Source organism: Anabas testudineus, chromosome 3 (genome assembly GCF_900324465.2).
Source record: "Anabas testudineus chromosome 3, fAnaTes1.2, whole genome shotgun sequence".
NCBI lineage: Eukaryota > Metazoa > Chordata > Actinopteri > Anabantiformes > Anabantidae > Anabas > Anabas testudineus.
Genome location: NC_046612.1, coordinates 3,352,790 through 3,377,790, shown reverse-complemented (window position 1 = coordinate 3,377,790; position 25,001 = coordinate 3,352,790). Strand labels below are relative to the sequence as shown.

At 40.3% G+C, this 25,001-nt stretch overlaps 2 protein-coding genes across 2 annotated transcripts; both read left to right on the top strand.

Annotated features, from left to right (window-relative positions):
• The first annotated feature begins 567 nt into the window (after positions 1–567).
• Positions 568–24,533, top strand: LOC113174582. Its single transcript, XM_026378644.1, has 22 exons — positions 568–2,974; positions 4,593–4,645; positions 4,732–4,837; positions 4,993–5,135; positions 5,611–5,753; positions 5,835–6,000; positions 6,360–6,453; positions 6,557–6,635; positions 6,855–6,934; positions 7,028–7,553; positions 9,218–9,400; positions 9,516–9,643; positions 9,723–9,793; positions 9,896–10,004; positions 10,167–10,315; positions 10,417–10,559; positions 10,647–10,812; positions 12,966–13,059; positions 13,694–13,760; positions 14,337–14,410; positions 14,498–15,472; positions 23,547–24,533. The coding sequence occupies exons 1-21, from the start codon at positions 2,886–2,888 to the stop codon at positions 15,447–15,449; spliced, it is 3,615 nt and encodes a 1,204-aa protein (XP_026234429.1). The 5' UTR covers positions 568–2,885; the 3' UTR covers positions 15,450–15,472; positions 23,547–24,533.
• On the top strand, positions 18,215–24,527 carry LOC113174741. The gene is made up of 10 exons (XM_026378858.1): positions 18,215–18,434; positions 18,514–18,584; positions 18,687–18,795; positions 18,958–19,106; positions 19,208–19,350; positions 19,441–19,603; positions 20,237–20,330; positions 20,914–20,980; positions 22,411–22,484; positions 22,572–24,527. Exons 1-10 carry the CDS (start codon positions 18,421–18,423, stop codon positions 23,521–23,523), a joined length of 1,836 nt encoding a protein of 611 aa, XP_026234643.1. The 5' UTR covers positions 18,215–18,420; the 3' UTR covers positions 23,524–24,527.
• Positions 24,534–25,001: the final 468 nt, after the last annotated feature.

Sequence of the window (25,001 nt, the reverse complement as noted above, 5' to 3'; positions counted from 1 at the left end):
AAAGAACACTGAATACTGTTGGAGACTGTCTGAATGTTCAATTCAATGTTATTCAATTTAATTAAATTGTATTTGTATAGCACCAAATCACAACAGAAGTCACCTGAAGGCACTTTACAGTGTTCAAGGTTTAAGACTAAAGAGTATAACTGTAAATATAATTATATAGAAAACCTAACAATTCCATTTGAGTTGTCATTTTGATTGTATAATTTATTTTAAATACATTTTATATTTTGTATGTAGTCTGTCCATCCTGGATTCTCTGAATTGGTCTAGTATGAGGTATGGACGTAAATTTATAGGTAAAACTAATCCTACAAAAATTTATTAATACTGGTAGTTGAGGCTGGGTAGTTCACTTGTCAATATGAAGCTAATGAAATAAAGAAAAAAATGTTTCTGTCATTTAAAGAAAATAGTTTAATGATTCAAACAATAAAAGGCTACATCTTGGTCATGTGTTAATCATCTTCTAACTACTATTGTAAATACTAGTAACATGAAAATGTCACAAAAATTATTAATCTGTAAAACAAACGTAACTCACTGACACATGTTGTCAGATGTTGCTGTTATGTGATTTGAGAAAAACAGTTTCCATGTAAGGCTGTTGTTACAGTCATCATTTCACGATGTATGATTGGATTTGTAAAATTAGAAAACATTTGGATTCATGTCGTTAACTGATGACTGCTCCTCAGGGTAAAATCTCCAGTCCTGCAGATGATTTGTCTTCTAGAACAACTAGAGATGATTTACCACAAGGGGGCTCTGGTCAGCACTCCCTTCCAGCTGTGAGAGTCCGCCACCTGCAGCAGGACCGGACATTAGGTGCAAACATCAAACATGTACATATGAGAAATTTTTAAAAAAGAGATCAATTAAAAGTTAGTTATAGGATTGGAAAGTATATTTCTTAGTGAGGTTGCAACAGTGTGGTGGGAAGATGCTTAATAGTCTTTCTCATGATAGAAACACTGAACAAGAACAGGATGATGAATTATAATGTCATTATTACAGACTTTATTGTACTCAGTTTTATTTTCTGATTTAATACACTTAGTGTCATATTACCGTGGTATGAAGAACTGGTTGCTTATCATGATTTATCACGATGACTCACCTGCATTCGATTTTGAAGAAACCTTAACTTCTGGTTGAGACATTCAATCTCCTATGATGGGACAGAGAGCGCACGGTCAGCAGTATATTCTAAAAATCAGTCAGGCCTTTTTGGAAGTTTAGTCATAGCTGATTTAATAATAACTCATCTAAATCATCACTGGTGCAGACAGTTGCTTTAAAAATTCACACAGTTAAATGGGGAACATCTGATCCACCTGTATCTGAAACGTCCAACCTACGGGTGGAGCAGTAACCTGAGCAAAAACTGAATAAAAAAATCCAAATAAATCAACCATGATTCAATGTTGTTCAAAAGAAAAATAAAAGGTGAAACCTTCTGAGGGGGGCAGTGAATATTTTTATGGGTTCATAAAAACAGCAACATGTGCTACGAGTAGCCAGGAACAGAGACCAAGAAGAAAGTCGATACCTGGTTCAGTTTTTCGTTGTGTCTAAGTTTGATCTGTGGCAGAAGGTCCTCCAGTCTCTGAATCTGTGATAAAACATGGAATTTAAATTCTGCCACGTGAGAAAATGAAGATTTATCACTCAGGTAAAATTCAAATACCATGAAGAAACTGTCATGTGTGAGAAAGTAGAGGTAGATGAATATAAAATACAATCACAAAAAACACAGAAACACAGAGACTCAAAGAAAAACTCTGCATGTTTGAATGTTGACTTTTGGGTTGTTGAGAAAATGTCCAATCACATTGTTCTCAGCTGTGTTTTTCTCCTCTGTGACACTATAAAACTTTATATAAACTCAGCTGCTATTTTAATTGATTGTTTTAGGACATGCAAACGTTTTCTCCTCCAATTATCTGTAGTTTGGAACAACTGTTCAGACGGTTGCATTTCCAAACCATCGGTGTTTGTACTATTGGCACTGTGACCTCTTACCCGCCTGTCAATGCTCTGCAGCCTGGTCTTCATGGTTTTATTGATCACAGTCATGGGAAAAGTTCGGGGCTTGGGACGGACTGGGAACAGAAAAATATCCATCGAAGACATCAAAGCTTTGTTGATCTTCAGGTTGAATTTATATCATACATTATACAGTTGTTTTTCTAATTATACTAATAACTACAGTATCACTAATAACAGTGTGAGGGAATGTGAAGGACACAGTAACAGCTGTCCAGCTCTCAGATTAAAACCTTCTTACCATGCTGAAAGATCCTGGTAACCTCAAGCACATAAGGTCTGTGGTGAAAAAGACAAATCGCAGCTGACTCAGTGTTTAATGAAAGAAAAATGAACTGAACAGATAAAAATAGAAGTACAGGACCTAATGTCTGGACTCCAGACTGCTTACGCGTGTTTGCTGTTAGCAGGAATTGAGCTGTTCAGAGGAATCAGACAGCCACGGTGGTTCCGTATCTGCACACAGATGCAAGTAGAAACCAAAAATAAACATGTCAACAATATTCAAAAATCCACATCTCAAACATACAACGTACCTTCAAGATGACATCTGGGGAGTTTATCCCAAAGGTGCTGGTGATGATCTGAAACAGAAAGAATGTAAAAGATATAATAAACTACAGAGAAGAAAGCAGCCGGCAGGAAATAACAGATTGAATACAATCCAACAGAAAACAAAACATGTCAATAAAAAATTCAGATGAGAAAGTCTGAGAGGGTCAAAGGGAGGATGTAGTTAATACATGGTAATTGGTAAAACTCTAAACTCTTCCCATCTTAGTTAATCACATCCAGTACAGCAGAAGGTGAGCGGTTCGTCCACCTGTGTGATGACGGGGACCTCAGCCGATAGAGGGACGGACACTTCTCGAAGAGCCACCACTCTGTCATCTGCAACAGAGACGCCACGAGATTCAAAGTGAGACATGCAGGACACAGGTTATTCAAAGCTCTTTACAGGCTGTACACTAGTCTCCAGAGACAGGCTGAAAGATCAGGACTTAGTGAAAGTGCAAGAAGACAAGTACTTATGCTTGAGAAACAGATGAACTGTTCAACAGTGTTGAATAAAACGAGACAGAAAGCAGAGTGTAACTCAGCTGGGATCAACCCAGTAATGTCGGCAAATCACAAGACAAAGACGCACAAACAGTGGATTTTGAATGGAACCAAGTCTTGTGGACTAATGACTACGAGTGTGACGTGTCTGGATCCAAGTGAAGAGCACACGGTACAGAACCCAGACTCAGAGAGAGTAGCTGTGTGTATTAGACACAGAAGTTGAGATATGACCACTTCTGTTTTTGCTCAACCCTTTTAAAACTGAGACTCTAAATCCAAACCAAGATGCTGCTCACAGTAATATGCCAACAGTCAGCTGCAGCTGCTGCTGTTCTCTTCAGTGACACTGGACCATGTGCTGAGCTGAACAGTCCAAACATCGTCCCAGTCCACAGGTGTTAGGTTTATACACCCTCCAAATGAGCGCATCATGTCTTTTTGTCTTCAAGAGGCCCGTTGCCATGGATACAGATGCACAAACCGAGTCCAGATCTGTGTCTGAAAAACAAACAATCACTGACTGTAGAGTGGAAAAACAGGAGGATACGAACCGTTTTTGTCCAGACGCCTCAGAGCGATCCAGGTCTTTGATACAAGTGGCTCTTTATCAAAATTCACGTTGGACATTTTAATCTCCGTAGCAGCAGCAGCTCTGGTCTCTGGAAGCAGGATCTGCTGTAACCGGTCTGGGACTTTCAAAATAAGGCTATAAACTCAGCTGCTCACCATAAAGGACACATTTAAAACAGGAGCAGTATCAGAACAACATCCTACAGTAATCTGTAGCCTCAAAACCTTTAAAACACATGAATGATCACAATATTATAATAATATATATTCAGGAGAAATACAGCAACTACATTCTGCTTCTTTATAAACTATAATAAAACACAAATATATGTTATGAGTACCAGAAAACCTTAAATGGCTCGAGAATAACCAGCAGTTTTCTTAAATAAACGGACAACAAGGAAATTTGTAATGTGTCAGTGCATGTACAGCTTGAAAGAAAAAGAAAAAATCTAAATTCTCGTCTGAACTAATCTATTGTTATCTGTGGGTTTCACCTTTAAATCCAGATTCTCACATATGATGTGTGTAATCTGCAGGACCAGTCTCATTAAACAATAAACTCTTAGTACTTTTAATAGAACGCTGTTTTACAAAAAAAGAATAAAAAAGAGTGGAAATGATCTATATTAAAGTCTTGTACAAAGGATTCTAGTAATATTGGATTTGATCATGATCACATAACAGGACTGAAAGTAGCTTTTTGCCTTTTTGTTTAGTTTTGTCACTGACTTCCTCTAAAATGTGGCGCAACATAGCCAGTGGTACCCACACTCACGGCAGGAAGACAGTTGAACAGTTATCAGCGTCCCGGCTGGAGTGTTGACACAGAGATATTTTGAGAAGTTGAAACTGTCTGTGTGCAGAATTCATTTGGAGAAAATAACAGACCTGTTTGGTTTCAGGATGTTCGTCATCCTGCTTTTTCTTTCAGGAACAATTGGAGCTGCTTCCTCAGGTACAGTACAGTGATCTTTGGCACAGCTTTAAAATATGTGTTGTTGTGAAATGTGTAGCTCTTAATGTCAACTTCAAATGAAACAGGTTCAACTCTCGACTGTACGAACGACTTCGATAAACTGATGAACTGCACCTTTAAAGCACAAAACTGCTCTGAATACGTTTTGACTCTTTGGGATGATGGAAATAAGTGAGTTGTCATATTTCTATAAGTATGTTTTTCATTACAGAGCCAGTTTATATCCTGCTTTTTGAATTCTACATTGTGTAGCATCTTATGAACTTATATTAAATATACAAATGTGGGATTCAGTCAGAGATTGCGTCTGTTCTTGTATCCCACAGGGACTGTTACGTCCAGGAATGTGGCAGTGAGCTCTGTTGCTGCTACGTCCAAATGCACATTATTTTGGGAAAATCTCACAATGCAACAATTTGGAAAAGGGGAAAAAATGTGGAGTCCAAAAACATCAGCATCGAAACCAGCAGTGAGTTTGTTTCTTTCAGCCCAAACCACAACATTAACACTTAATGTGAAGGAGTGAGACGCTGTTAAAACCTGACTGGAGCAGGTGATTAAAAACAGAATCAGATTAAGATCTATGAGTCAGTAAAGAGATGTTAAAAACGGGGGAAATATGTTCTGGCTGCTGGGAAATACAGTAACTATAGCCATTGTTCACAAAAGCATGAATACAATTTCCAGTAATCCCATGAGAGATAGGGTTTAGAGGGAGTGGGCAGAATGTTGAGTTTTGCGTGGGAGGACTCCACAGTATCTGGAGATGACGAGCAAACACTAGGATTCAAGTCTGGTCATGAAGTTTCCTCTGAAATTTCATGCTGAGAAACTCAATGATCCAGACGACTTTAGGTTTGCTCTACACATGAGAGCAGACACATATCGTTTAACACTTTAAGAAACAGTTTCCATACTTTTATCTTATCTCTGCTCCTCTGCAGTAAAACCTAAAGCCCCAACAATCGTCTTAGTTTATGAATCCAACGGGAACTATCGAGTGAAGTGGACGACCAACATGAAGGGCCATTTCAGTGACACTCTGACTGCTAATGTGACGTACTATAAAAAAGGCGACAAGAACAAGGTAGAACAAACCACTGAGAACACGTGTTGTCCTGATGTAGACGTGTGTCTGCTGAACCTGATCCTTCTTGTTTCTCCACAACAGGTGTCTGAATTTGTGGACTCCACTACTCTCGATGGATTCAGATACTTTGAAATACTCGAAAAAGACTTGGAGCCAAGTACAACATATGTGGTCAGTGTGAGAAGCTTCACAGATTGGAGCGGGAAATACAGTGACAGCAGTGAAGAGTGGGAATTCACGACAGGTACGTGTCACCTTGACAGGACGTTTGTCTTTAAAGAAAGGATAATGATAAAAGCTGCTGATGCAATATTAACAGGGCTCAACACACGAACACTGACACTGTGAAGGCTGTTTAAATATTAATAGTGTAAATATTTTGTGCTATATAACTGGAACCTTGTCAGTAATTGTCTTGTCTTTTGTTGTTAATGTATCATCTAGGGATGATACGTTGCTGCTCCCTTATTTCCATCTTATCACATACTGTATCTTAAAGTTTATTATATTCCATTATTAGTATTTATTATATTATCAGAAGTCAATCTCTCTGGACATCAATTGTTAATGTATAAAATAATAATGAACACACACACTTCACAGCTGCCTCCTCTCATATTCTGCGTTTGGGAATCATCGTCAGTCTCAGTATCGCTGCAGTCGTCATCACCACAGCTGCATTTGCCTGTTATGAAAAGTAAGTAATGCAGATATGTGTTTTCCAACACATTATAATCCTGTAATAAAATCCAATGTGTACTACACATGCCCTGTTGATCAATTTGTTCATTTCATTTTAGAATCAGAGCTAAATGGGCGGATGCAGTGGCCCATTGTCCAAAGCCAAAGGTTTTACACGTGCATCCAGGGACGCCAAAAGTAAGACGCCTGAGCAAAGGGTGTGGTGCTGGCAGCTTCTGTTGATGAGCATCATTCCACATTAACAGCAGACATCAGCCTGAACTATACATGTCTTTGTTCTTTTCACTTTCCCTACAGTGTTTACTTAGACAGTTTTCATTTCAATCTTTCGTGTACTGGTTTTAATATGTATTTCTTTGAATGATTCAGACCTTAAGACGCTCTTCCTACTTGTAGTTTCAGATCTTTAAGCCGTTACAAACCAGCGTCTCCTCTGTCTCCATTGATCCTTCTGTTCCAAACAACAGTGAACCGTGGTTCGTACAGCAGCATGACTACATCATCAACACAATATGTTTATAGGTGTGATGATAATATATTCATGCATATTTTGGTTTGTGTGTATTCAGGTCAGAGGGGTCAGAGCAAAGCAGGTACTTCAGTGCAGGTCCTTCTTCTGTCAGCAGTGTCGACCTCAAACCTGTCGACATCAAGGCCGGAGTTCAGGATGCCCTGAGTAAAGCATTTGACCGACTCATACCATCAGTAAACACTAGTCAGCTTCCAGAATCCAACAAAGACAGTGATTCACACAGTCTTGACTTTGACAACATGACTTATTTCATCCCCATTCCCAGCTGCCCACATCTGATTATAACTGACAGCTCTGAGGTCCAGAAACAGGCGAAAAGCATTTGTGACTCTGAATACCACCCTTTGGAGGGAGACACCGTGACCTCTGCTGAGACACAGATACAGGTTCCAGCTCTCATGCCAACAGATATGTCATATCACCAGTGCAGCACAGATTCTGCAAATGCAGTAGACACCAGTTCGTCCTCCTTCTCTACTGGCATCAACTCACCTGCATCATGTGGTCCGGTGTCCAGAGCTGAGGACGCCTACAAGAGCTTTGATGAGATGGTGCAAAACAGCTAAACCTAAGAGGTTTTTATCTGTACTGAAAATCGCCTGTTACAGCGGTGGATGAAGACCGCCAGGCTTTTTACTGGGAAATCTGCGGGAGAGAAGAAGGAACATGTGGATAAAATAGAGCAACTCTTCACAGTTTTTATTTTAAATTAAAACCAAGTATAACCAATTAGTTCCATTGCTGTTTGTCAGTTGGAATAACAAGATGACTGAAGATGAATAGTCTAAAGAAAATTAAACTGAATTTCACTGAACGTTGTGTCACAGACAAATTGCATAAAAACTGTCATTAAGAGCTCAGAAACTTCACAATCACCGAGCTGGTTAACCAACTTCTTCTCTAGAACTGAACCACATCCACACTAACAATCCCAGCCACCACCAGGATGGCAGGTTTACTGCACTCATACATATTTTTAGGCCAGTAAAATTGTAAATGAAGCTGCTTGTGTAATATCTTTTGTTGAAAATTCAATTCAATTCAATTCAGTTTTTATTTGTATAGCGCCAATTTACAACAGAAGTTATCTCAAGGCACTTTACAGTGTTTAAGGTTTAAGACCTTACAGAAAATAATTATACAAAAAACTATAGAGAAAACCCAACAATCCCATTTGAGCAAGCTTTGGGTAACAGTGGAGAGGAAAAACTCCCTTTAGAGGAAGAAACCTCCAGCAGAACCGGGCTCATAGTGGGCGGCCATCTGCCTCGACCGGTTGGGGTGAGTGGAAAGAGAAAAGAGAAAAGAACAGCAGGCAATAAGACAACAATAAGCAGCAAGAACATTGGGCAGATGAACTGGATTCTGGAGATGTACAGCTCCAGGCCGAGGATACCTGCAGAAAAGTACAGAGAGAGGGAGACAGAGAGGAGGAAACACAACTACAGGAGAGAGAAGACACAAAGTTAATGACATGCAATGGTGGCATTTGCATTGATACAGGAGAAAGGAGAGAGGAGAGGAGCTCAGTTTATCAGTAGAGGTCCCCCAGCAGAATAACCTATATCAGCATAACTAAGAGATGGTTCAGACTCACCTGATCCATCTCTAACTATAAGATTTATAAAAAGGAAAGTTTTAAGTCTAGTCTTAAATGTAGAGAGGGTGTCTGCCTCCCGAACCTGAACTGGGAGCTGGTTCCACAGGAGAGGGGCTTGGTAGCTAAAGGCTCTGCCTCCCATTGTACATTTGGAGGAACTACAAGTAAACCTGCAGTCTGAGAACGGAGAGTTCTGCTTGGAAGATATGGAACTATGAGTTCTTTAAGATAAGATGGAGCCTGATTATTAAGGGATTTATAAGTGAGGAGAAGAATTTTAAATTCAATTCTGTCTATGTTGAGGTTTGTAGACACTAACTTAAAAAACACATCACTGCTGAGTTCAAACTGTTGGTTTTATTTTTAAAATCTTTGAACATCAATAAAATGTTTTATCTGACTCGTGTCTAGTCTCTGGTAAGTCCATAAACCATGTAGATGATCCAAAGAGAGAAACACATGGACAGAACAACACTGGGAAAGTTGACTCAAAGCTCTCTTCCTAATTGTTTTAAAATAAACCAGATATTTGTGTCAAATAAATGTGATAAAATAAAATAAAATGTTTAGAATCTATATAAATATTGATTATTGATTTCAATCTAATTTTGTAATAAAACTCTGCAGAGACCTGGGAATTCCCTATTTAATCTGCTACCGCTACATCCGGCGATGGACTTTCAAAATAAGACGTGTCTACGTGTGAAGCTGCAAGCAAAAGCAAACGCAAAACGTGAAGTAATGGAGCCTGATCCACTGAGCAGAGGCCACGCCTGTGTGGAGCTGCTGCTGTTTGTGCACAAAGAGCTGGTTTGTTCCACTGACAGTATTTTACAGTGCGGCTCAACTGCGCATGCTGGGAGTGGGACGCGCTTCCCCTGAGTCGGTGGTGGCGCAACGCTTCCAGTAAGAAGTTTCCATTTGAGGACGACACACGGAGAAGATCTTTATCCTGACAGCTCGCAGCAAAACATGTTCACCTTCAGGAGTGGAGCCGTGGTTATTTTCCAGGGGAAATAGTGGAAGAAGTCGTGTGAGCATGGACTGGAACAGGTAACAGAGACTCTGGTGTTGTTCAAGTCGTGAAATGTGTTTTACTACAGGGAAAAATCACCTTTGTGTTTCCTTTCAGCCCAGTTCTCGGCTGGGTGGTTTTTATTCTGCTGGGTTCAGGACATGTAGTGACTGCAGTCTCTCTCCCTGGTATGTAAAGCACACATGGACTCAGATTGAAGAGTGTCCTTGTGTTCAGACTTCTTCTTCTAACCAGTCTCTGTGTGTAATATGTGTTTCACACTGAAACAGGATCAAGTCTTGAGTGTACCAATGACTTTATAGAACACATGTTTTGCCAGTTTAAAGCTGAAAACTGCTCTGAGCACAGTTTGAGGCTCATCACGGACAGAAAAGACGAGTGAGTTGGTTTCATTTGGTTTAATAGAATTCAAGTCATTCTGTGTTATTAAAATGTCATTTATTAGATTTATTATCTTAAAATGATGGTATTTAAATAAACACAATCTAAATGTCCAGTAGTAGATTCAGAGCATGTCGTGTGTGGTGTTTTATTCCACAGGGAGAATAGTTGTGTTTTCCAGAAGTGTGACACTGGACCGTGTTGTTGCTCGGTCCCCATGATGCTTATTTATGGGGAGACGGTGACAGCAAACGTTAAGAAAGGAGGCGTAATGGTAGAGTCCAAAGAATTCAACATCACAGACAGCAGTAAGTTCACCTGTTTGAAATAAAGGTCCATGGAAACAGGTGGATCCAGATCCAGAATAAGTAAATTGAACTTACAGGTACTTATCTCTGCTCCTCTGCAGTAAAACCTAAAGCCCCAACAATCATCTCAGTCAAAGAATCCAACGGGAATTATCGACTGCAGTGGACGACAAACATGGAGGGCTATTTCAGTGACACTCTGGCTGCTAATGTGACGTACTATAAAAAAGGCGACAAGAACAAGGTAGAACAAACCACTGAGAACACGTGTTGTCCTGATGTAGACGTAGACGTGTGTCTGCTGGACCTGATCCTTCTTGTTTCTCCACAACAGGTGTCTGAATTTGTGGACTCCACTACTCTCGATGGATTCAGATACTTTGAAATACTCGGACAAGACTTGGAGCCAAGTACAACATATGTGGTCAGTGTGAGAAGCTTCACAGATTGGAGCGGGAAATACAGTGACAGCAGTGAAGAGTGGGAATTCACGACAGGTACGTGTCACCTTGACAGGGTTTGTCCTTCTTTATGCAGTAGAGTGTACGTTACTCCAAAATAACAGGCGTCAGTACATATAAGTACTCCAAAATAACAGGCGTTAGTACAGCGTCTTCAGGAAGGATTCAAATCCCTAATTTAATCAACTTTAAGGAATTATAAAGTTTATCTTATCTTATCCCATTGTGTCAAAATTCTTGGTTGTTTTATAGAAAGTCAGCAGATTATTTATTTATCATTTGTAATTTTTCTAATGTACCTTTACATTTAGTCGTTTGGCAAATGCTTTTATCCAAAGAGACTCATAAGTGAGGTACACGGCGAGCAAATAAGTCAAGGAGAAAACATTAAAGCAAAGTGCTTCAGAAAGTAATGTTTACATTTCATAAGATGCAAGTGCAAGATGGGACAGAGATTGTATGTATTTATTTATTAATTATTTAGATTAAAGTGCACAGAAGGTTGTAGAAGAGTTCTGTTGTGGAGTTTTGTTGGGAGTCAGTTACTGAGCATGTAGAGTTTCATGGCTCATTCCACTGTGGCAACACTGAGCTGAAGTGCTTTGTTTGGGAGCCTTTGCTGTGTGTTGAAGGGACCAGATGTCATTTGTTGACAGAGCAGGGTGGGTGGGAGTGAATGTAGCCCTAGGTGAGGGAGTTCAGGTAGGCAGGTGCTGTTGAGTTGACCACTTTTGAGGCAAGGATCTGGGCTTTGAACCTGATGCAAGCTGCTACAGGAAGCCAGTGCAAAGATCTGAAGAGTGGTGTAATGTGTGTTCCTTTTGCTTGATAAAAAAATGAATAGTCGGCTGCATTGGTTTGTGCATGCTGGTAGCCCCATTGGTCCGGGGATCAGACCAATGCCTGCACAGTGACTTTGGTTGCATGTATTCATAAAGGTAGGATCTGATTTTTCTGATGTTGAATTGGACAAATCTGCATGACCTTGAGACAAATGAGATGTGGTCGGTCATCAATGACAACCCTCAGACTTAGTGGGGACAGTCACTGAAGACCCTGTGTTAATGTCGATGTTGTGCTGAAGGTCTGGCTGTGAAGACAAGAACTTCTTTCTTAGAGAGGTTTAGTTGAAGATGCATTTCTCTCATGCAAGCAGAGATGTCAGAGAGGCATGCAGAGATGCGTAATGAGGCCATAGAGTCATTAAGGACAAAAAAAATAGGACCAAGAACCGAGCCATGTGGCACGCTGGTGAAGAGGCAGTGAGTGTCAAGATAGTGCCAAGATACTACGAAGGTTTGTCCAGATAAGTAAAACCTGAATCAGGCAAGAGCTGTACCAGTGAAGCCCAAATCAGAAAGTGCAGACAGGAGGATCAGGTGGTTTACAGTGTTTACAGCTGCACATAGATAAAAAGTATACAAGTATAAAAAGTATAAAGTATACATTAGATCAGGTAGGATTAAGACAGAAGACTGAGCTGCATCATTTTCAGAACGCAGGGAATCCACAACCGACAGGAATGCCCTTTTCTGTAGAGCTAAATAGAAGAAGAAAGACAGGTCTGTAGGTCTCAACAATGGAGGGATCAAGAGTAGGCTTCTTAAGCAATCCCAACAGGATCCAGAGAACAGGTGGTAGGATGGTTTGAGAGGAGGAGCGTCGATGCATCATCCTCCGTCAGAGTTGCAAATGAGGTGAGCAGGATGTCTCAGTCTGGAGGAGAGAACTGGGAACTGAGGTCTTAGATGGAGCAGATTATTTATTTATTATTTGTCATTTTTATTTTTTTACTCTAAAACAATTAGCATATTATTATTATTTTTGTAACGCTGTTTGTGATTTTATAGAACAGTTAAATTGAAAGCACGCCAACCCTCCTGGTATGAGGAAATATCACCAAAATGCTGCATAACCACACAGTTGCAACAGCTGCTGTTTGCATTGCAGATAGAAAACTGTGTGAAAAAGAAAATACTTCCTCTAAAAACATTTAGCTGTGATATTTGTGTGTCAGGATACTTTGTTATGTCTGTAATCTCTCTGTTTCTCTGTGAGAAACACAAAATAAGAAAATGATTCTTCCCCATTCATGTTCTCTACAGTCGGTGAACAAGTGAAGAATATTGTTATCATTTGTGTTTGAAAACGTGCATTTTTAAATTGACTTTATACATGTTACTTCACAGCTATCTCCCCTAACACCCTGCTCTTGGCTATCATCATCAGTCTCAGCGTGTTTGCTGTCCTAATCACTGGAGCTATGTATGGCTGTTATGTAAAGTAAGTCAGACAGATAACAGATCGTCTTGTCCTGGTTTCCCTGTAAGAGAACTGTTTTCAGTTGAACACTGTTTATCTGTCATTATGAAAACATACAGTAATGGCCCTGTTTCCTGGTTTTCTGTATAAACTGGTGCGAACAGCCTCTCTTTTGGGTTGACATCTTGGTTCTGACTGGGCCACTCCAAAAGGTGGATTTTGTGACTCCAGTGTGATTCTGTAATAGATTTATTTGGGCTCATTGTCCTGCTGCATCACCCAGCTCGTGGACAGCCACCCTGACATTATCCTGTTAGATACTTTGATAAACTTGAGAATTTATTTTCCCCTCCACAATCACTAGTTGTCCAGGTCCAAAGGCAGCAAAGCTGCCCCAAATCATGATGCGCCCTCCACCGTACTTCACTGCTGGAATGTTTTCATGTTGGTTTGCAGTTCTCTTTAATAATATTTGTGAATTTCGTGAAGGTCACACTTCATGACCAATTTATGCAGAAAACCAGGAAGTTGCAAATAGGGTTGTTTTATTGCAACTTTATGTCTGTAATTTCTAATTGTAGTGCTGTACAAGTACTAAAACTCCCATGAGTCTTGTGCGTCATTTCGTTGATGTTTCCTATGCACTTTATTTTAGATTCAAGACCAAGTGGTGGGACACAGCTGCCAATCCAAAACTCTTTATACATCCAATTCACCAAGAGGTGAGACTTCAACTGTGCTGAGGTGAAACTTGTGCAACCTGCAGACTTCATGAAAGAAATTACAAAGACGCAAGTTAGAGTGTGCCAGAAAAACATGTAAAACCGGAGTTTCCGTGTCGTGGTTATTTGTCTGAGTTAACAAAACAAAGAGCAGTTCAAATGCACGCCTGTCTGCATTCATATCAGTTTATGCGGTGCAAAGGAACGTGAATGTTCATCCAAGTAAGTGTCTAACGCCTCCAGGCATTTTTGAGATTTTACCTTCACAAGAATAGGAGAGATGTGAGATCAGTGTGTTAGTGTGAAGTCAGTTCATCTTTCACCACCAAACTTTAACCAGTGCATCCCTGAGTACAAATTTATATTTGAGCCAAATTTTAAGAAATTCCTACAAAGTCTTCTTCGCATTCTGAAGATCGGACAAAGCTAAAACATGAGTACTGTGAGTCTCTTTTTCATGCATGTTTGTGGTTTTGTACCTGCTCAGATTCAGGTGCTGCTTTTGAAAACACATTTTAGAATTGGAAGTGACTGGATCGGATCAGTTCTAATCATGTTGTATCCTTCTGTTTTCAGTTCTTGAAGCCCGAGCCACTCTTCATCTCCTCGGTCTATGTTGAGCCCCTTGTTCCAGATGACAGCAACTCATGGTTAGTGCGGCTGCACTAGTTCATCAGTAACACCACACGTATCTTTAAGGATTTCTGGGTTTTAGTAACATGTTTCTCTGTCTTCAGGTTGAAGGGGCTGCTGACGGACACTAGCAGTGAGAACACTGAGCACAGCAGTGGGATCAGCACCGGCTCCTCTTGTCTCAGTTATGCTAACGCTGAACCAGCTGACATTATAGGCGGTGTTCAGGACGCTCTGTGTAAAGCCTTCCCTAATATCAGCCCGATGTCACCCGTAACTACCAGCCAGTTTTTAGACTCAAACAAAGACAGTGGTTTGTTCTGTGCTCTGTCCAATCCTTGTGGCGTCCGAGATGATGATGTGACTTCTGAATCATCCGGATTTGACAACAGGACCTATTCCATTCTCATCCCCAGCTGCTCACAGCAGGTTATGACAGACAGCTCCGAGGTGCAGACACGTTCTGATATAGTTTGCGACTCTGAGTACCATCGTAGCGAGGGCGACGCTGTGGCCTGTGCTGAGCAGCAGGTCCCGTCTTGCCCGCTTTTTAATTTAGCACTGCTGGCTTCATCTCACGTGCCAACAGACATGTCGTATCATCAGTGCAATGCGGATTCTGCATATGCAGAAGATTCCAGTTTGTCCTCGGCCTCATGTGACCTTGCGTCCAGTGTGGAGGCTGGGTGTGGGAGCTTTGATCAGGTTGTGAGTGGTGCAACAGACGCTAATGGAAAACGTGTGGCTGCCTTTGTATGTGATGAAAATCCCTTTTACGGTCACGTGCCTGCAGACTCCCACAGCTTTCTATCAGTGGATGACGACTACCAGGCATTTCAAAATCTCGTGGCCAGGTCTGATGTTCTGCGTTCAGAGCAGATAAGAGGTGAGGACGAGGAACATTTGGACAAATATCCAGAGGCATCATTTGCCAAGATCCCTCCAGTGATTCCAGGTTTTATTAACAATGTCCACGGTGGTCTCCAAAGACCTCTTATGCCTTTGATGTCTGCCCACATGCCAATAATCACAGAGAGTGGATATCAGAGTGTGTAGCACTGAATTGTTGTGTATTCATCCTTGTTGTTCCGTGATTGTTATCACTGCAGGCATAGTTGTGTCATTTGAGAAACAAGTCTGACACAGTGGACCATCAGTGATGTGCAGCATGACATTTCAAAATGTGTTTTTTAACTTGAACATTGCAGCAAAGCTGTCTCAGGAGAATTTCCAAAGAACATTTCATTTGTGTACAGTTTTCACATGTAAATATGTTTTACAAGACTTTTCGAAAGTTACAGTTACACAAGAATTACGATAACCACGAAGATTTCAAAAGAGACAGACTGAGAATGTTAGAGGAAGCTATAAGATGATCAATTAAAAGATGGACATTGGTGATGTAATCATTAAAACTCTTCCCATATATACACCACTAGTTTGACATTTCAAAGAACGTGCAGAACGAGGATGATTTGTATATATCAAATACACTGCTCGCCCCCAAAAAAGTCACACACATATTTTGTTGGACGACGCATTCACCGTGGCATCGTTTCAATAAGCTTCAACATTTATTCTCAAGAGTTGCATTAATGTTTTTACTAATATCTTGTTTTTATGATGGGAGAGTTGGACGCTGCACAGAGTCTTCTCCAGAACATCCCAAATATTCTCAGTGGGGTTAAGGTCTGGACTCTGTGGTGGCCAATCCATGTGTGAAAATGATGTGTCCTGCTCCCTGAACCACATCTTGGTTCGTGTCATCAGGGAAGAAAGAATCCATTGATTAATAACCTGGTCATTATATTCAGGTAGTCAGCTGACCTCATTCTTTGGACACATAACAATGCTGAACCTGGACCTGACCAAGTCCAGCAACCCCAGATAAATGGGAAATGGTCTGAACTTATATAGCGATTTTCTACCTAACTGGTACCCAAAGAGCTTTTACACTGCATCTCATTCACACACACACACACACACACACACACTGATGGCAGAACTCACTCATCAGGGGCAATAGTATCTAGCCCAAGGACACTTTGGCATGTGACAGAAGGAGCTGGGAATTAAACCACCGAACCTGGCAGACAACTGCTCACTGATCCACGGTCACCCAAAGCCACCCCAAATCATAGCACTGCCCCCACAGGCTTGTACAGTAGACACTAGACATGATGGGTTCATCACTTCACCGCCTCTCTTCTTATCCTGATGCTCCATCACTCTGGAACAGGGTCAATCTGGACCCATCAGACCACATGACCTTCTTCCATTGTTCCAGAGTCCAATCTTTAGCATATTGAACCCTTTTTTTCCAATTAGCCTCAATGACAAATGGTATTCTTAAGGCTACACAGCCTTTTTAGTTCCAATCCCTTGAGTTTCCTTCACATTGTGCATATTTAAGTGATAAGAACAATCATTTGGTGGGCAGTGTATTTTGTCTGACAAATAACAAGTATGGTTGTATTTTGTACTTGAACTATATCTGCATTAGATGTGTATCGGAAAATTAAAATGTAAGATATGACCACGTCTGTCTCTCAATATAAGTTTTTGTTTCTTGCTCAACTCTCTAAAAAAGCGTGGGAACGTAGAGCCACACCAAGATATTTAAAATTCTTACCACACTCTGACCTCAGACAGTCTGACCCGCTCTAAAAACTATGAAATGAGACAGACAAAGGAGAGGTCTGTGTCAGTGTTTTTAAAGTTTCACAACATCTCACTTGTGGTCTGTGATTCACAGGTTTACTAGCTGGTCACAGAAGTACTCTCAACAGTCAACTGCAGCTGTTGCTGTTCTCTTTAGTGTCACCTGCATTACGTGCCAATGTGCTGAAGTGATAGTGATGTCGTAAAACTTCAGATAATTATGGTGTAATAAGCCATTATTAAAGATAGTGAGCCATAATTATGAAACATAAGTCATAAATATCACACATAATCATCGTTATAAGACACTATGCTATAACTATAATGTTTAATGCTTCTGACACAGATGTGGACAATGACATTAACATTATAGGAGAGAGGATTTAATCTGATCAGTTGATCAGATTCCAGTTGGGTTTAGTTTGTCATAGAAATGTGTGTGCAGCAACACGTTGGGACGTGTGTTTCTCTAAAGATGTCATCTTAGACGGTTTTGTCCTAACTCTAACCACCCAGCTGCAGTGAAGGAAGTAGACGTGCATTCTATGTAACAGGACGAACCTGACATGACACTGGTCGTTCTCGAAGACACCCCAATGACAGCTTGGACCATGAAGCATCTCATAACTGGTTTAGCTGTTCCTGAAGAAAGAGAACCACTGTGAACACAGGAGCTCACCATCCAACAACCCCACGTCTGTCTCCTACTTTACTTTAGGGAAAATACGTGTATTTTTTAGGCTTCATTATGTCTGTGTCCTTAGTTTAAACTGGGATGTTGCAGTTGCAGGATGTTTATCCCAGTTCAGGAACTGGTAGAGCCTTCAGGATAAGAAATGATAATAAAACACGTGTTTAAAGAGTTTATGGTAAAAACGGATATTAGGTTAATAAGAATTCATAGAGTCCTGCTACTTCTGCAAACAGTGAAGGAGTCTTATATTCATGTTTGACTTCTTGGCGCAAACAAAAGCAAACGCACCAGTAAAACGGGAACTAATGGAGCTTGGCGCTTCCTTCATGCAGGCTGCTCCATCTATCTGGATTCCTCTCGGGAACATTTTAATATGGTTTCTATATCCACTGAGCAGAGGCCACGCCTGTGTGGAGCTGCTGCTGTTTGTGCACAAAGAGCTGGTTTGTTCCTTTGACAGTATTTTACAGTGCGGCTCAACTGCGCATGCTGGGAGTGGGACGCGCTTCCCCTGAGTCGGTGGTGGCGCAACGCTTCCAGTAAGAAGTTTCCATTTGAGGACGACACACGGAGAAGATCTTTATCCTGACAGCTCGCAGCAAAACATGTTCACCTTCAGGAGTGGAGCCGTGGTTATTTTCCAGGGGAAATAGTGGAAGAAGTCGTGTGAGCATGGACTGGAACAGGTAACAGAGACTCTGGTGTTGTTCAAGTCGTGAAATGTGTTTTACTACAGGGAAAAATCACCTTTGTGTTTCCTTTCAGCCCAGTTCTCGGCTGGGTGGTTTTTATTCTGCTGGGTTCAGGACATGTAGTGACTGCAGTCTCTCTCCCTGGTATGTAAAGCACACATGGACTCAGATTGAAGAGTGTCCTTGTGTTCAGACTTCTTCTTCTAACCAGTCTCTGTGTGTAATATGTGTTTCACACTGAAACAGGATCAAGTCTTGAGTGTACCAACGACTTTATAGAACACATGTTTTGCCAGTTTAAAGCTGAAAACTGCTCTGAGCACAGTTTGAGGCTCATCACGGACAGAAAAGACGAGTGAGTTGGTTTCATTTGGTTTAATAGAATTCAAGTCATTCTGTGTTATTAAAATGTCATTTATTAGATTTATTATCTTAAAATGATGGTATTTAAATAAACACAATCTAAATGTCCAGTAGTAGATTCAGAGCATGTCGTGTGTGGTGTTTTATTCCACAGGGAGAATAGTTGTGTTTTCCAGAAGTGTGACACTGGACCGTGTTGTTGCTCGGTCCCCATGATGCTTATTTATGGGGAGACGGTGACAGCAAACGTTAAGAAAGGAGGCGTAATGGTAGAGTCCAAAGAATTCAACATCACAGACAGCAGTAAGTTCACCTGTTTGAAATAAAGGTCCATGGAAACAGGTGGATCCAGATCCAGAATAAGTAAATTGAACTTACAGGTACTTATCTCTGCTCCTCTGCAGTAAAACCTAAAGCCCCAACAATCGTCTCAGTCAAAGAATCCAACGGGAATTATCGACTGCAGTGGACGACCAACATGGAGGGCTATTTCAGTGACACTCTGGCTGCTAATGTGACGTACTATAAAAAAGGCGACAAGAACAAGGTAGAACAAACCACTGAGAACACGTGTTGTCCTGATGTAGACGTAGACGTGTGTCTGCTGGACCTGCTCCTTCTTGTTTCTCCACAACAGGTGTCTGAATTTGTGGACTCCACTACTCTCGATGGATTCAGATACTTTGAAATACTCGGACAAGACTTGGAGCCAAGTACAACATATGTGGTCAGTGTGAGAAGCTTCACAGATTGGAGCGGGAAATACAGTGACAGCAGTGAAGAGTGGGAATTCACGACAGGTACGTGTCACCTTGACAGGGTTTCTGTCCTTCTTTATGCAGTAGACTGTATGTTACTCCAATATAACAGGCGTTAGCACAGTGTCTTCAGGAAGGATTCAGATCCCCTCACTTTTCTTACCCTTTACTATGTTGTAGATTTTACTTTAAATACTGTTTATCTTTAATTTAAAGCTTTTCACACGGTCAACGTGTGTGAAATACAGGTTATATTTATTATTGTGTCAAAGTTTTTGGTGTGTTTTATAAAGATTGAGCAGATTTGTTATTTTTTAATTGACTCTGGAATTGTTAGAAAATGTACTTTAAAGCATGCCAACCCTCCTGGTATGAGGAAATATCACCAAAATGCTGCGTAACCACACAGTTGCAACAGCTGCTGTTTGCATTGCAGATAGAAAACTGTGTGAAAAAGAAAATACTTCCTCTAAAAACATTTAGTTGTGATATTTGTGTGTCAGGATACTTTGTTATGTCTGTAATCTCTCTGTTTCTCTGTGAGAAACACAAAATAAGAAAATGATTCTTCCCCATTCATGTTCTCTACAGTCGGTGAACAAGTGAAGAATATTGTTATCATTTGTGTTTGAAAACGTGCATTTTTAAATTGACTTTATACATGTTACTTCACAGCTATCTCCCCTAACACCCTGCTCTTGGCTATCATCATCAGTCTCAGCGTGTTTGCGGTTGTAATCACTGGAGCTATGTATGGCTGTTATGTAAAGTAAGTCAGACAGATAACAGATCGTCTTGTCCTGGTTTCCCTGTAAGAGAACTGTTTTCAGTTGAACACTGTTTATCTGTCATTATGAAAACATACAGTAATGGCCCTGTTTCCTGGTTTTCTGTATAAACTGGTGCGAACAGCCTCTCGATTGGGTTGGCATCTTGGTTCTGACTGGGCCACTCCAAAAGGTGGATTTTGTGACTCCAATGTGATTCTGTACTTGATTTACTTGGGCTCACACATACATGTATATTACTAACATTCAGAGTGATGCTGTTTATAATGACTAAACCACCTTTAGCAGCAAGAACCCCAAACTAACAAACCTCCTGTAGCAGCCCCACATAATGATGCTCCCTCCACCGTACTTCACTGCTGGAATGTTTTCATCTTGGTTTGCAGTTCTCTTTAATGATATTTGTGACTTTCGTGAAGGTCACACTTCATGACCAATTTATGCAGAAAACCAGGAAACTGTAAAACAATATTTTTTCAACTGTATGTTTATAATTTCTAATGTTGTAATTCTGATTGTCAGTGGGGTAAATTTACTCTGTAATTCTTTATTACTTTATTTTAGATACAAGACCAAGTGGTGGGACACAGTTGCCAATCCAAAACTCTTTATATATCCAATTCACCAAGAGGTGAGACACATTTACTTTTGTTTTTCTTTATTGCATGTAAAAATAAACATAATATTTACAGATTTCTAAATTCATGCTATTTATCGTCTGCATTTATCTTCTGAAATGACCTTTCGTTATGATTTCTAAACACTGAGTCTGCCTTTCAAGTGTCACTCACACACAGGAAAGAATGCTTTGTTTAATTCAGCGTTGTGTCTAGTATCATGCTGGGAAAATCCCTCCACACTTCACCAGAGTAAATACAGAGAGATTGTCACAGTTATCACTTAGATAACTATATTAGATATATTATTCTTGTTGTTGTTATAATAATAATAATAATAATAGTAATAATAATAATAATAATAATAATAATAATTATAATAATAATAATATATTATTATTATTATTATTATTATTATTATTATTAAAAGTGGTGACTTAAAAGATGAACTAAAACCTAATATAATCTACTGTGGAGTGTCTGGGCCCAAAGCAGCATATAGGTGTAAATGCAGTTTCCTCTTCCTCTTCTTGCTTCTCCGACTAAAGCAGAGTAAGTCAAATCAGGCTAGCCTGTCGCTGTCCTTACCAATTAAAAATTAAAAGAACACACCAAAACAAGGGAATTAACTTTGTGAAGTGCTAAGTTAAGTTAAAGAAATTACAAGCATGCAGTTAAACAAGTCGCACGTACACTGCTACCATTCATTGCTCAACTCCGCCAGGTGTCTCCACAGGTTAATTATTAACCCTACAAAATTAATAGAAGGACCTCACAAATGCAATTGTAGTTTTGCACCGTGACAAAGTGTCCAAACCAGGAAGCTTAGATCCGAGTGTGCGGCAAAACATGTAAAACTGGAGTTACCATGTGGTGATTTTTGTTGCACGTTTGTTTGCATTCATAATCTAATCAATTTAACTTATGCACAAGAACGTGAACGTTTGAGTCAGATGGAATGAATTGTCCTCCAGGCCTTCTTGACATTGTGCATTCACGAGAGTGGGATACACGTGACTTGTAGCATTAAAGCATGGACAACTAGTTCCTCTGTACTAATTCATGATGTTACAGCTGACAACTCTTTAATGTCATTTGTATCATATTTGAAAGACCAGTTTCTGAGACCTTTAAATCATCAGCTTGGTCAATACTTTCCCCTCAAAACCTATTAGATACACTCAGACACATGTCCTCTGCCCCCTGGCAGATTATATGTGCAGTGCATGCATGGAAATCTAAAATGTCTTCAGGTAGTGACATTTGTGTTTCACCTACCACAAGGTGAAATAAAAAGGACGTAAAAAGATTTAAACTAGTTGCAGATTGAAACTAATGGGTCGGGCTTTACAGGTCTAACAGGAAGAATTCTAAAGTGTTAATTTGGAATTGGAAGTGACTGGATTGGATCAGTTCTAATCATGTTGTATCCTTCTGTTTTCAGTTCTTGAAGCCCGAGCCACTCTTCATCTCCTCGGTCTATGTTGAGCCCCTTGTTCCAGATGACAGCAACTCATGGTTAGTGCGGCTGCACTAGTTCATCAGTAACACCACACGTATCTTTAAGGATTTCTGGGTTTTAGTAACATGTTTCTCTGTCTTCAGGTTGAAGGGGTTGCTGACGGACACTAGCAGTGAGAACACTGAGCACAGCAGTGGGATCAGCACCGGCTCCTCTTGTCTCAGTTATGCTAATGCTGAACCAGCTGACATTATAGGCGGTGTTCAGGACGCTCTGTGTAAAGCCTTCCCTAATATCAGCCCGATGTCACCTGTAACTACCAGCCAATTTTTAGACTCAAACAAAGACAGTGGTTTGTTCTGTGCTCTGTCCAATCCCTGTGGTGTCAGAGATGATGATGTGACTTCTGAATCATCCGGATTTGACAACAGGACCTATTCCATTCTCATCCCCAGCTGCTCACAGCAGGTTATGACAGACAGCTCCGAGGTGCAGACACGTTCTGATATAGTTTGCGACTCTGAGTACCATCGTAGCGAGGGCGACGCTGTGGCCTGTGCTGAGCAGCAGGTCCCGTCTTGCCCGCTTTTTAATTTAGCACTGCTGGCTTCATCTCACGTGCCAACAGACATGTCGTATCATCAGTGCAATGCGGATTCTGCATATGCAGAAGATTCCAGTTTGTCCTCGGCCTCATGTGACCTTGCGTCCAGCGTGGAGGCTGGGTGTGGGAGCTTTGATCAGGTGGTGAGTGGTGCAACAGACGCTAATGGAAAACGTGTGGCTGCCTTTGTATGTGATGAAAATCCCTTTTACGGTCACGTGCCTGCAGACTCCCACAGCTTTCTATCAGTGGATGACGACTACCAGGCATTTCAAAATCTCGTGGGCAGGTCTGATGTTCTGCGTTCAGAGCAGATAAGAGGTGAGGACGAGGAACATTTGGACAAATATCCAGAGGCATCATTTGCCAAGATCCCTCCAGTGATTCCAGGTTTTATTAACAATGTCCACGGTGGTCTCCAAAGACCTCTTATGCCTTTGATGTCTGCCCACATGCCAATAATCACAGAGAGTGGATATCAGAGTGTGTAGCACTGAATTGTTGTGTATTCATCCTTGTTGTTATCGCTGCAGGTATTGTGTCATTTGAGAAACAAAAGACATAACAATTTAGACATAAGAGCGGTTAAAACTTTCAGTTGACTTTATTCTCCACTAGGACATACTGTAGCTGCTTAGTTAAAGGCTGTTGTAGATATTTTGCTGCTTTGCACCCATGAAAACGCACATTTACACCTTAGAAACATTTCATTTGTGTACAGTTTTATGATGGCACTGTAAAACCGCTAATAGAAAACAGAAAACACGTGTTATCTGCTTTCAAGATGTGATGTGATACTGAACTAAGTCCTCTTGTGTTTCAAAGTTGAATCTACATAGCTCCTGGGACAATTATTTGTTTAAGACTGTATAAAGAGGGAAACACATTGTGTGAAATCGTTTGTCCTAAACGTGTGAAGCCTGTGTAACAGGTCAGTGTTAACAGAGCTATTTAAGGTTTAGGTTGTTTCAATCTTTCTCTGGCCTAATTTTACAAGAAAAATTGTAGATTTGGCTAATTTTTGACTTTGATCCGGAGCCATTTTGAGAGTCAGCTGTTGGCATTCAGGGTTGTGAAATTACTTCCTTATTGCTCTTCTGTGGAACTGGTGAGGCACTTCCACAGAAGCGCGTCACGTTGAAACAGGAGGCATTACACATCACATCAAAGAAAAGTATTTCTCTGTAAGACCATCAGGGGGCATTTTGTTTGTTTCAGGATGTGCTGCAGGATACTGTGACGTCTCTGAGGAGTTTCTTTTCCCTCTTTTCTTTTTTCATCAGTGCCACTTAGGAAGCTTAAATACTCCAGATCTACAAACCTTCATACTCTGTACTCTCACTGTAGAAAAAAGGAAATGCATTGTTGTAAAATAGAAAAAGTATTTAGACTTTGAATCCAGTATTGCTTTGTCCATGCATGTAGTGCATGAATGTGTGTTGAAAATGTGTTTATTTGTATTTGATGTACTTTATTAAAGTTGATAAACTGTGTATATGGATATTTGTGGTGATCTTTTTTTAGTGAGTGCAGAGTAAATGAAAATTATTTTACTTGTATATGTAAAGCATGCGTGTGACCACTGTGCACATAAATATATAGTAAACCGACTGCAAGGCTACACAATGAAAAAACACACTTTCAGTCTTCAAACTACTTCAGTGTGATCCAACTTATGCAAAAACACACATCATATTTAAATATAACTTACAGGAACTATTGCATTAAAGCAATACAAGTTGAAGTTGTCAAGTGAATGTCAACAGGAGGTGAACAAGCTAAATTCAATAGACTCTTTCATATAAACTTAAAATTAAAATCAGCAGCTTGTGTCACATAGAGTTTTGTGCTTCCATCTGTTAGATGTCCTGCATATACATGTAGAACCACACCAAAAAAAAAAAAAAAACAAGACCACCAAAATACTTTAGCCCGCAGGTTTGAGAATTCTCCACTTCATCATTCCTCC